The 11,361-nt window shown below is 62.3% G+C and overlaps 2 protein-coding genes across 3 annotated transcripts; both read left to right on the top strand.

The window, feature by feature from the left end:
- Positions 1–1,104: 1,104 nt before the first annotated feature.
- Positions 1,105–8,202, top strand: TLCD3B (TLC domain containing 3B). 2 transcript variants are annotated; one of them, XM_080639920.1, is made up of 5 exons: positions 1,105–1,205; positions 3,145–3,228; positions 4,703–4,922; positions 6,187–6,282; positions 7,170–8,202. In XM_080639920.1, the coding sequence occupies exons 2-5, from the start codon at positions 3,170–3,172 to the stop codon at positions 7,917–7,919; spliced, it is 1,125 nt and encodes a 374-aa protein (XP_080496046.1). In that variant the 5' UTR covers positions 1,105–1,205; positions 3,145–3,169; the 3' UTR covers positions 7,920–8,202. The 2 variants fall into 2 exon arrangements, with proteins under 2 accessions (XP_080496046.1, XP_080496045.1); XM_080639919.1 differs by lacking the exon at positions 1,105–1,205 and having other exon boundaries at positions 2,907–3,228.
- Positions 8,203–9,060: 858 nt separating this feature from the next.
- LOC308232688 (vitamin K epoxide reductase complex subunit 1-like) lies at positions 9,061–11,130 on the top strand (the record flags this gene model as incomplete). Its single annotated transcript, XM_080639917.1, has 3 exons — positions 9,061–9,212; positions 9,797–9,906; positions 10,931–11,130. 3 exons carry the CDS (start codon positions 9,061–9,063, stop codon positions 11,128–11,130), a joined length of 462 nt encoding a protein of 153 aa, XP_080496043.1.
- Positions 11,131–11,361: the final 231 nt, after the last annotated feature.

The raw sequence follows: 11,361 nt of genomic DNA, 5'->3' as shown, positions 1-11,361 counted from the left end.
GTGTTGGGGTGCAGGGGGGGTTCCATTATGGGGGGGGGGTGGTGCAGCAAACGGCCCCCCCCATCCATCACTTACCTTGGGGTGACCCTGAGTGACGCTGGGGGTGCTAGGGGCTCCCCCTTATATAGGGGCTCCTATGGGGGGGGGGTGCCCCCCCTCTCGTGACCTTCTCAGGTGACCTCTGCCCTTTCCGCAGCCCAAAATAGCCCCCGGCCCCTCCCCCACCCCCCCCCCATGGGGTGGGGGGAGGGGAAAACACCCCCTCCCCCCAAGCCCCTCCCCCCCCCATTATGAAGCTGGTGTTGGGGCCTTCCCCCCCCCCCCATTTTGGGGGTCGCCGTTGTCGCTATAGCAACGTGGTTGCCATGGCAACGGCCCTGGTACCCCAACACCCCCCCCCCCCCCAAATCCGCTTGGGGCCCCAAGGCTGGGAGCGAGGAGGGGGGCGTGGCTTTTGGCGCGCCGCAGTGCGGGGCCGCGCGTAACCGGCCTCATTAATATTCATGACGGCCCGCCTCATGCATATGCAATGAGCCCGCCGTCGCCATGGCAACCCCCTCTCCCTCGTCCTTACCCGGCAACGCGCCCGCTGCGCCCTATCCCTATTGGCTCGCGGCTCGGCCAATCAGGACGCGGCGGGGCGCGCATGCGCGGGGCGCAGTCACTCACCCACCCCACCCCACCCCCCCGTTGCCGTGGAGACGCGGCGGCCTCAGGCGGCGGAGCAGGTAAATAACGTCCTTTAACGCATGCTAATGTATGCTAATGAGAGGGGAGGGGCTTGCCCTACGGACACAGCGGTGGGGACAGGCCCTGTGGGCGGGGACATTTAAATGAGGGAGGGCGGGGCCTGACGGGACGGGTCAGGCCTCAACCGCAGGCCCCACAGCCCCTAAGCCACGCCCCCTCTCCCCCCCGCCCATTCATCGCCCCCTTTAGGCCACGCCCCCTTTCACCCCGCCCATTCATTCCCTTTCCCCCGCCCAATCACGTCCCGCCCCCTTTCAGACCACGCCCCCTCCCTCCGTTCCCTCCGCCCAATCAGGTCCCGCCCCCCCGGCGAGGCCACGCCCCCTCGCTCCCATGGCCCCCCCCGGGCCGGCGCTGGCCGCGGGGCTCGTGTTCTTCCCGGGGCTCTTCGTGCTGGCCCGGGCCGCGCTGCGGCGGCGCTGCCCTGAGCCCCATGCGGTGATCCTGGCGGCCAGGTACCGGGAACGGGATGGGAACGGGAATGGGGATGGGATAAGGATGGGGAGAGATCAATGAGGCGGATGGGGTAGGGTAATGGGAGGAGAATGGGGATGGGGCAATGACATAGGATGGGGACAGGGATGGGGATGGGAATGGGACACGGATGGGGATGGAGGTAGGGAGGGGATGGGAATGGGATAGGGATGGGGCAATGACAGGGCTGGAAATGGGATAGAGATGGGAATGGGAATGGGATGGGGATGGAGATAGGGAGGGGATGGGAATGGGGTAGGGATGGGGATGGGGCAATGACAGGGCTGGAAATGGGATAGGAATGGGAATGGGATGGGGATGGGAATGGGATAGGGATGGAGATGGAGATAGGGAGGGGATGGGAATGGGGTAGGGATGGGGATGGGGCAAGGACAGGGCTGGAAATGGGATAGGGATGGGGATGGGAATGGGATGGGGATGGGAATGGGATGGGGATGGGAATGGGATGGGGATTGGGATGGGATAGGGATGGGGATGGAGATAGGGAGGGGATGGGAATGGGGTAGGGATAGGGATGGGGCAATGACACGGCTGGAAATGGGATAGGGATGGGGCGGAGATAGGGCAAGGACAGGGATGGGGATGGGGCAAGGACAGGGATAGCACAGGGATGGCAATGGGGATAGGAGAAAAACAGGGATGGGGGTGGGATAGGGATGGGGATGGGAAAGGGATAGGATAGGGAGGGGATGGGATAGGATAGGGCAGGGGTAAAGCAAGGACAGGGATGAGGATGGATGAGGCACAAGGACAGGGATGGGATGGGATGGGAATAGGATACGGATGGAAATAGAGATGGGAATGGGATAAGCAGGGGTAAGGCAAGGACAGGGATGGGATGGGAATGGGATAAGGATGGAGACAGGGAGGGGATAGGGATGGGAACGGGATAAGCAGGGATAAAGCAAGGACAGGGATGGGGATGGGGATAGGATAGGGATGGGGACAGGGAAGGGATAGGGATGGGATGGGAATGGGGATGGGATGAGCAGGGATAAGGCAGGGATAAGGCAAGGACAGGGATTGGGGGGGGACACAAGGACGGCGGGGGCAGGGATTAACCCGGATAGGGACAGGGATGGGACAAGGGCGGCTTAGGGATAATGGGGGGGGCAAAGGGGTCAATGGGGGTCAATGGGGGGTAATGGGGGGCAATGGGGGGCAATGGGGATCTATGGGGGGTAATGGGGGCAATGGGGGCCAATGGGGGCAATGGGGTAATGGGGGGGAATGGGGGGCAATGGGGGATCAGTGGGGATCAATGGGGTGCAATGGGGGTAATGGGGGGTAATGGGGGACAATGGGGTCAATGGGGGGCAATGGGGATCAATGGGGGGCAATGGGGGGCAATGGGGATCAATGGGGGCAATGGGGATCAATGGGGATCAATGGGGGCAATGGGGGTCAATGGGGGTTAATGGGGGGCAATGGGAGTCAATGGGGGGCAATGGGGATCAATGGGGGGCAATGGGGGGCAATGGGGGCAATGTGGCAATGGGGGGCAATGGGGATCAATGGGGGTGAATGGGGGGCAATGGGGGATCAATGGGGATCAATGGGGGTCAATGGGGATCAATGGGGGGCAAGGGGGGCAATGGGGATCAATGGGGGTCAATGGGGGGCAATGGGGATCAATGGGGGAAATGGGGATCAATGGGGGGCAATGGGGGCAATGCGGGGCAATGGGGGGTAATGGGGGGCAATGGGGATCAATGGGGGGAAATGGGGATCAATGGGGGGCAATGGGGGCAATGGGGGGCAATGGGGATCAATGGGGGGCAAGGGGGGCAATGGGGATCAATGGGGGGCTATGGGGGGCAATGGGGATCCATGGGGGTCAATGGGGATCAATGGGGGGCAAGGGGGGCAATGGGGATCCATGGGGCTGACCCCCCCCAGGCTCGTGTCCTCAGTCCAGGCCGTGATGGCCTCCACGGCCGGGTTCATCATCTCCTCCTCCTGCCAGCACGTCATTGACGACCAGTGAGTGCCCCATAGCGCCCCATAGAGACCCATAGGGACCCATAGCGACCCATAGAGACCATAGAGACCCCATAGAGATCCATAGAGACCCCATAGAGACCCCATAGAGACCCATAGAGACCCCATAGAGACCCCATAGAGACCCATAGAGACCCATAGAGCACCCATAGAGACCCATAGGGACCCATAGCGACCCATAGAGACCATAGAGACCCCATAGAGATCCATAGAGACCCCATAGAGACCCCATAGAGACCCATAGAGACCCCATAGAGACCCATAGAGACCCCATAGAGACCCATAGAGACCCATAGGAACCCATAGAGACCCATAGAGACCCATAGAGACCCATAGAGATCCATAGCGTCCCATAGCGACCCATAGCAACCCATAGGGACCCATAGAGACCCCATAGAGACCCATAGAGACCCCATAGAGACCCGATAGAGACCCCATAGAGACCCCATAGAGACCCATAGGGACCCATAGAGACCCATAGAGACCCCACAGAGACCCATAGAGACCCATAGAGACCCCATAGAGCCCCCATAGAGACCCCATAGGGACCCATAGAGACCCATAGAGACCCCATAGAGACCCCATAGGGACCCATGGGTGCCCCTCCCCCCCCAAGTCGCAGGTGGGGGAGGGGCGGGGGGGCCGCAGCTTTCGCCGGGGCTGAGCCGGGATTAACCCGGGGGGGGGAGGGGCGGGAGGGAGCCGCGGGGGGAGGGGCAGCGGGACCCAGCTCCTGCCCCCCCCCGGGCCCGCCCCATAGCGCCCCCATTGCTCCCTATGGGGCAGCCCTATAGCATCCGTTCCGCCCCATAGTGCCCCCATTGCTCCCTATGGGGCAGCCCCATAGCGCCCCCATTGCTCCCTATGGGGCAGCCCTATAGCACCCGTTCCGCCCCATAGCGCCCCCATTGCTCCCTATGGGCCCGTCCCATAGCGGCCCCATTGCTCCCTATGGGACCGCCCCATAGCGGCCCCATTGCTCCCTATGGGGTAGCCCCATAGCTCCCTCATTGCTCCCTATGGGCCCACCCCCTAGCACCCGCTCCGCCCCATAGTGCCCCCATTGCTCCCTATGGGCCAGCCCTATAGCACCCGCTCCGCCCCATAATGCCCCCATTTCTCCCTATGGGGCAGCCCCATAGCACCCCCATCGCTCCTTATGGGGTAGCCCCATAGCGCCCCCATCGCTCCCTATGGGCCCGCCCCATAGCCCCCGCTCCGCACCATAGCGCCCCCATTGCTCCCTATGGGGCATCCCCATAGCACCCCCATCGCTCCTTATGGGGTAGCCCCATAGCGCCCCCATCGCTCCCTATGGGCCCGCCCCATAGAGCCCGCTCCGCCCCATAGCGCCCCCATCGCTCCCTATGGGCCCGCCCCATAGAGCCCGCTCCGCCCCATAGCGGCCCCATCGCTCCCTATGGGCCCGCCCCACAGCGCCCGCTCCGCCCCATAGGCACTGGCTGGCCAAGGCCTACCCCGCCTTCGCCGTGCCCTACTTCCTCTATGACGTCTACGCCATGTTCCTGTGCCACCGGCACCGCGCATGCGTCAAGGGCCACGAGGCCGCCCCGGCCCCGCCCCCCCGCGCCGCCGCCGCCGCCTTCCTCCGCCGGGAGCCGCTGCTCGTCCTGCATCACGTGACCATGGTGCTCGTCTGCTTCCCCGTGGCCTGCGTGAGTGGCGCCCGCCAGGGGGCGCCGTGGGGACGGCGACGGCGCCGCTCTATGGGGGGGGGCAATGGGGTCTCTATGGGGTCTCTATGGGTCTCTATGGGTCTCTATGGGGTCTCTATGGGGTCTCTATGGGTCTCTATGGGTCTCTATGGGGTCTCTATGGGGTCCCTATGGGTCTCTATGGGTCTCTATGGGGTCTCTATGGGTCTCTATGGGTCTCTATGGGGTCTCTATGGGTCTCTATGGGTCTCTATGGGGTCTCTATGGGGTCCCTATGGGTCTCTATGGGTCTCTATGGGGTCTCTATGGGTCTCTATGGGGTCTCTATGGGGTCTCTATGGGTCTCTATGGGGTCTCTATGGGTCTCTATAGGTCTCTATGGGTCTCTATGGGTCTCTATGGGTCTCTATGGGGTCTCTATGGGTCTCTATGGGTCTCTATGGGGTCTCTATGGGGTCCCTATGGGTCTCTATGGGTCTCTATGGGGTCTCTATGGGTCTCTATGGGGTCTCTATGGGTCTCTATGGTTCTCTATGGGGTCTCTATGGGTCTCTATGGGTCTCTATGGGGTCTCTATGGGTCTCTGTGGGTCTCTATGGGGTCTCTATGGGTCTCTGTGGGTCTCTATGGGGTCTCTATGGGGCTCTATGGGGTCTCTATGGGGTCTCTATGGGTCTCTATGGGTCTCTATGGGGTCTCTATGGGGTCTCTATGGGGCTCTATGGGGTCTCTATGGGGGGGGCAATGGGTCTCTATGGGGTCTCTATGGGTCTCTATGGGTCTCTATGGGGTCTCTATGGGGTCTCTATGGGTCTCTATGGGGTCTCTATGGGTCTCTATGGGGTCTCTATGGGGTCTCTATGGGTCTCTATGGGTCTCTATGGGGTCTCTATGGGGCTCTATGGGGTCTCTATGGGGTCTCTATGGGGTCTCTATGGGTCTCTATGGGGTCTCTATGGGGTCTCTATGGGGTCTCTATGGGTCTCTATGGGGTCTCTATGGGGTCTCTATGGGTCTCTATGGGTCTCTATGGGGTCTCTGTGGGTCTCTATGGGGTCTCTATGGGTCTCTATGGGGTCTCTATGGGTCTCTATGGGTCTCTATGGGGTCTCTGTGGGTCTCTATGGGGTCTCTATGGGGTCTCTATGGGGCTCTATGGGGCTCTCTGGGGTCTCTATGGGGTCTCTATGGATCTCTATGGGTCCAAATGGGTCTCTATGGGTCCCTATGGGTCCCTATGGGTCCCTATGTCTCTCTATGGCAGCTCTGGCGCCAGGGCAAGGGCGACTTCTTCCTGGGCTGCCTCCTGCTGGCGGAGCTGAGCACCCCCTGTGTGTGCCTGGGCAAGGTCCTCATCCTGGTGAGCAGCAGGGGGCGCCCAAGCGCCACCCCGGCCCCTCTAGAACCCTCCCTATGGTCTCTATGGTGCTCTATGGCCTCTCTATCCCTTCTATGGCAGTCTCCATGGTCTCTATGGTGCTCTATGGCCTCTCTATCCCTCCTATGGCAGTCTCTATGGTGCTCTATGATGCTCTGTGGTCTCTCTATGCGTTCTACGCTTTCTCTCTCTGGTTCTATGATGCTCTCTGGTCCTCTCTAGCCTCTCTATGACCTCTCTATGATGCTCTATCCTCCCGAGGGTCACTCTGCTCTCTCTATGCTCTGTCTGTATGCTCTCTATGACACTCCGTATGATGCTCTATTGTGCTCTATGATCTCTATGGTCACTCTGGTCTCTCTATGACACTCTCTATGGTCTCTATGTTCTCTATGATGCTCTCTATGGTCATTCTGGTCTCTCTATCCTCTCTCTCTATGGTCTCTATTGGCCTCTATGGTCACTCTGGTCTCTCTATGACACTCTCTATGGTCTCTCTCTATGCTCTCTATGATGCTCTATGCTCTCTATGGTCATTCTGGTCTCCCTATTCTGTCTCTCTATGGACTCTATTGGGCTCTATGGTCACTCTGGTCTCTCTGTGACACTCTCTATGGTCTCTCTCTCTGCTCTCTATGATGCTCTATGCTCTCTGTGGTCATTCTGGTCTCCCTATCCTCTCTCTCTATGGTCGCTATGGCGCTCTATGGTCACTCTGCTCTCTCTATGACACTCTCTATGGTCTCTATGTTCTCCATGATGCTCTCTATGGTCATTCTGGCCTCTCTATCCTCTCTCTCTATGGGCTCTATTGGGCTCTATGGTCACTCTGGTCTCTCTATCCCCTCTCTATGCCCTCTCCCCTGCAGCTGGGCCGCCAGCACACGGCCCTGCACCGCCTCAACGGGCTGACGCTGTTGGTGACGTTCCTGCTCTGCCGGGTCCTGCTCTTCCCCTACCTCTACTGGGCCTACGGGCGCCAGCGGGGGCTGCCCCTGCTCCGCGTGCCCGGGGCCTTGCCCCCCGGCACCAACCTGGCGGCCGCCGCGCTCCTGGCGCCCCAGCTCTACTGGTTCGGCCTCATCTGCAGGGGGGCCTGGCGCCTGCTGCGGCCCACCGCCAGGCCACCAGGGGGCGCTATTGAGGGCGGCATAGACAGCCGCACCGCCAGGCCACCAGGGGGCGCTATTGAGGGCGGCATAGAGAGCCGCACCGCCAGGCCTATAGGGGGCGCTATTGAGGGCGGCATAGAGAGCCGCACCGCCAGGCCACCAGGGGGCGCTATTGAGGGCGGCATAGAGAGCCGCACCGCCAGGCCTATAGGGGGCGCCATTCAGGGACACATAGGGAGCCCCATAGCGGAACCCATTGAGGGGGCCATAGGGAGCCACACTGCCAGGCCCACAGGGGGCGCCGTAGAGGGGGCCATAGGGAGCCCCATTGAGAGCCCTATAGTGGGACCCATTGAGCGCCCCACAGCGGGACCCATAGAGAGCCCCATTACAGGGCCCATAGGGAGACCTGTAGCAGGACCCATAGAGAGCCCTATAACGGGACCCATAGCCAGCCCCATAGAGAGCCCCACAGAGAGCCCCGGCCCACAGCGACACCCCCCCTGAGCCCCACAGTGCGACACAAGGGCAGACACATGCATAGACCCATAGGCAGCCCCATAGAGAGCCCTATAGCGGGCCCCGTAGAGAGCCCCATAGCGAGCACCGGGGCCTAGCAACAACCCCCCTCCCCGAGCCCCATAAGCAGCCCCACAGTGAGCCCTGTAGCCAGCCCCATAGCAAGCACCGGGCCCCAGCACCACCCACTGTGAGCCCCATAGCCTGCCCCATAGGGAGCACCAGGGCCTAGCGACACCCCCCTTTGAGCCCCACAGAGAGCCCCATGGCAAGCCCCAGGCCCTCTGGGGTGCTCAATGGGGCACTCTATGGCCTCTATGGGGCACCCTGGGCTCTCTATGGGGCACCCTATGGTCTCTATGGGGCCGGTGCCCCCCCTCCCCATTCCTTGTGTCCCCCCCCCATATTCCTATTAAAGGACTTTGGGGATGCCTCGACCTCATGCTTGGGGGGGGGGGGCCGCGGGCCGCTGGGGACTCCTATGACGTCATCACCCGCCGGAGTGACGTCATCGTGTCCGTGGGATGGCATTGTGTGACGTCATCGCCCCCTGATGGACCTATGGGTATAGACGGGGGGTGTCTCTATGGGGTCTCTATGGGTCTCTGTGGGTCTCTATGGGTCTCTATGGGTCTCTATGGGGCTCTATGGGATCTCTGTGGGGTCTCTGTGGGGCTCTGTGGGGTCTCCATGGGGCTCTATGGGGTCTCTATGGGTCTCTATGGGGTCTCTATGGGTCTCTATGGGTCCCTATGGGGTCTCTATGGGGTCTCTATGGGTCTCTCTCTATGGGTCTCTATGGGGTCTCTATGGGTCTCTCTCTATGGGGTCTCTATGGGGTCTCTATGGGGTCTCTATGGCGCTCTCTGGGGTCTCCATGGGGTCTCTATGGGGCTCTTTGTGTCCCTACGTGCTCTCTCCATGCGCCCACCCCCTTCCCCTCCTCCGAACTACAACTCCCATCACCCCCCGCGGCAAACTTCCGGTGGAAAGCCGGGGGGGGCGGGGGGGGCGTGCGTGAGAACGCTCCAACCAATCAGAAGCGGCTCTGAAGCTACGGCAGCCAATCAGGGGGCGGAGTCGGAGGGGTGGGCGGTGGCGGGCTGACGTCACGGCGCACGGCGTGGCGATGGCGGCGGCGCGCGCGGCGCTGTGCGTGGCCGGGGCGGCGCTGTCCCTGTACGCGCTCCACGTGGAGCGGGCGCGCGCGCGGGACCCCGCGTACCGCGCGCGCTGCGACCTGGCCGAGGCCGTGTCGTGCACGCGCGTGTTCGCCTCCCGGTACCCGCGTGGGGCGGGGATGGCGGGAAACGGCCGCGGGAAATGGGGGGGGGGTGGGTGGGAATGGCGGGAAATGGGGGAGAGGGCGGGAAATGGGGGGGGGGGCGACGCGGCAGGGGAGGGAGGTGCGCAGAGGGGGCGGGGCTTGGAGGGCGAGGAGCGGGCCAATGGGAGGAGGGGTGGGGCTTGAAGGGGGCGGGGTTTGGAGGTGGAGGAGCAGCCAATGGGAGGGCGAGGGGAGGGGCGGGGCTTAGAGAAGGAGAGGGCCAATGGGAGGCTGAGGGGCGGGGCTTGGAGGGTGAGGAGCGGGCCAATGGGAGGAGGGGTGGGGCTTGAAGGGGGCGGGGCTTGGAGGGTGAGGAGCGGGCCAATGGGAGGAGGGGTGGGGCTTGAAGGGGGCGGGGCTTGGAGGGCGAGAAGCAGCCAATGAGAGAGCGGGAAGTGGGGCTTAGAGGGTAAGGAGCAGCCAATGGGGGACTGAGGGGTGGCGCTTGGAGGGCAAGGAAAGGGCCAATGGGAGGCCGAGGGGCGGGGCAGGCCCTGGGTGCGTTGGCCATATATGGTGGTGTGGGCGTGTCCCGCAGGTGGGGGCGTGGCCTCGGGCTGGTGGAGCCACTGCTGGGCCGGGACAGCGTCGCCAACGTCCCCAATGGGGCCGTGGGGGTCGTCTTCTACCTCCTGCAAGGGATCCTGGGTAAGGGCCGGGGGGCAATGGGACCCATGGGGGGCAATGGGAGCCATAGGGGGCAATGGGACCCATGGGGGGCAATGGGACCCATTGGGGGGGAATGGGACCCATGGGGGGCAATGGAACCCATAGGGGGGCAATGGGACCCATTGGGGAGGAATGGGACCCATAGGGTGGAATGGGACCCATAGGGGGAATGGGACCCATAGGCGGGCATTGGGACCCACAGGGGGAATGGATACTATAGGGAATAATGGGACCCATAGGGTGCAATGGGACCCATAGGGGGGAATGAGAACCATAGGGGGAAATGGGACCCATATGGAGGCAGTGACACCCATGGGGAGTAATGGGCTCCATTGGCTCCATCGGGCTCCATTGGGCTCCATTGGTTCCATTGGGCTCCATTGGGTCCCTTTGGGCTCCGTTGGGTCCCATTGGGCTCCATTGGCTCCATCGGGCTCCATTGGGTCCCTTTGGGCTCCATTGGGTCCCTTTGGGCTCCATTGGTTCCATTGGGCTCCATTTGGTCCCGTTGGGCTCCATTGGCTCCATTGGGTCCCTTTGGGCTCCATTGGGTCCCATTAGGCTCCATTGGTTCCATTGGTTCCATTGGGTCTCATTGGACTCCATTGGTTCCATTGGCTCCATTGGTTCCATTGGGTCCCATTGGGCTCCATTGGCTCCATTGGCTCCATTGGTTCCATTGGGCTCCATTGGGCTCCATTGGCTCCATTGGTTCCGTTTGGGCTCCATTGGCTCCATTGGGTCCCATTGGGCTCCATTGGTTCCATTGGGTCCCATTGGGCTCCATTGGTTCCATTGGGCTCCATTGGCTCCATTGGTTCCCTTTGGGCTCCATTGGTTCCCTTTGGGCTCTATTGGGTCCCATTGGTTCCATTGGCTCCATTGGTTCCATTGGGTCCCATTGGGCTCCATTGACTCCATTGGGCTCCATTGGTTCCCTTTGGGCTCCATTGGGTTCCATTGGGCTCCATTGGGTGCCATTGTTCTCCATCGGCTCCCCCAGGGCCGGTGCGTGGCCGCGGCGCGTCCGCGGTGCTGCTGGCGTCGTCGGTGGCGTCGGCGCTGGCGTCGCTGTGGCTGGCGGCCATCTTGGCCTTCGTCCTGCACGACCTCTGCCTCGTCTGCATCAGCACCTACGGCCTCAACCTGCTCCTGCTGCGCCTCAACCTGCGCCGCTGGCGGCAGCGCCCCAAAACCCACTGAATTCACCCCGAAACGGGGCCGCCAATACACGGCCATGGGGGCCTCGGGGCTCCGTGTGTGTGGGGTGATGGGGGGGGAAACGGAGGGGGGGAGGCCTTTAAGGGATGTGCATGGAGTGGGTTGGTTGCATGGGGGGCATCCAAGATGGCGGCGCCCTTGGGTCAACCCAAAAATGGCGGCGGCCACGGTGGCATCCAAGATGGCGGCGCCCTTGGTGACATCGAAGATGGC

The sequence above is a fragment of the Psittacula echo genome, assembly GCF_963264785.1.
Source record: "Psittacula echo genome assembly, contig: SCAFFOLD_56, whole genome shotgun sequence".
In the NCBI taxonomy this organism is placed as follows: Eukaryota; Metazoa; Chordata; class Aves; order Psittaciformes; family Psittacidae; genus Psittacula; species Psittacula echo.
This window is presented reverse-complemented; position numbering and strand designations above follow the sequence as displayed.

What these genes read in the sequence shown, in the direction of transcription:
- TLCD3B (XM_080639919.1), top strand. Translation starts at nt 2,948, where the DNA reads ATGGGGATCAATGGGGGGAAATGGGGATCAATGGGGGGCAATGGGGGC. An exon ending in TCTGCTTCCCCGTGGCCTGC is followed by an intron (nt 4,923 to 6,186) that starts GTGAGTGGCGCC and finishes TCTCTATGGCAG; the next exon opens with CTCTGGCGCCAGGGCAAGGG. An exon ending in TGGGCAAGGTCCTCATCCTG is followed by an intron (nt 6,283 to 7,169) that starts GTGAGCAGCAGG and finishes TCTCCCCTGCAG; the next exon opens with CTGGGCCGCCAGCACACGGC.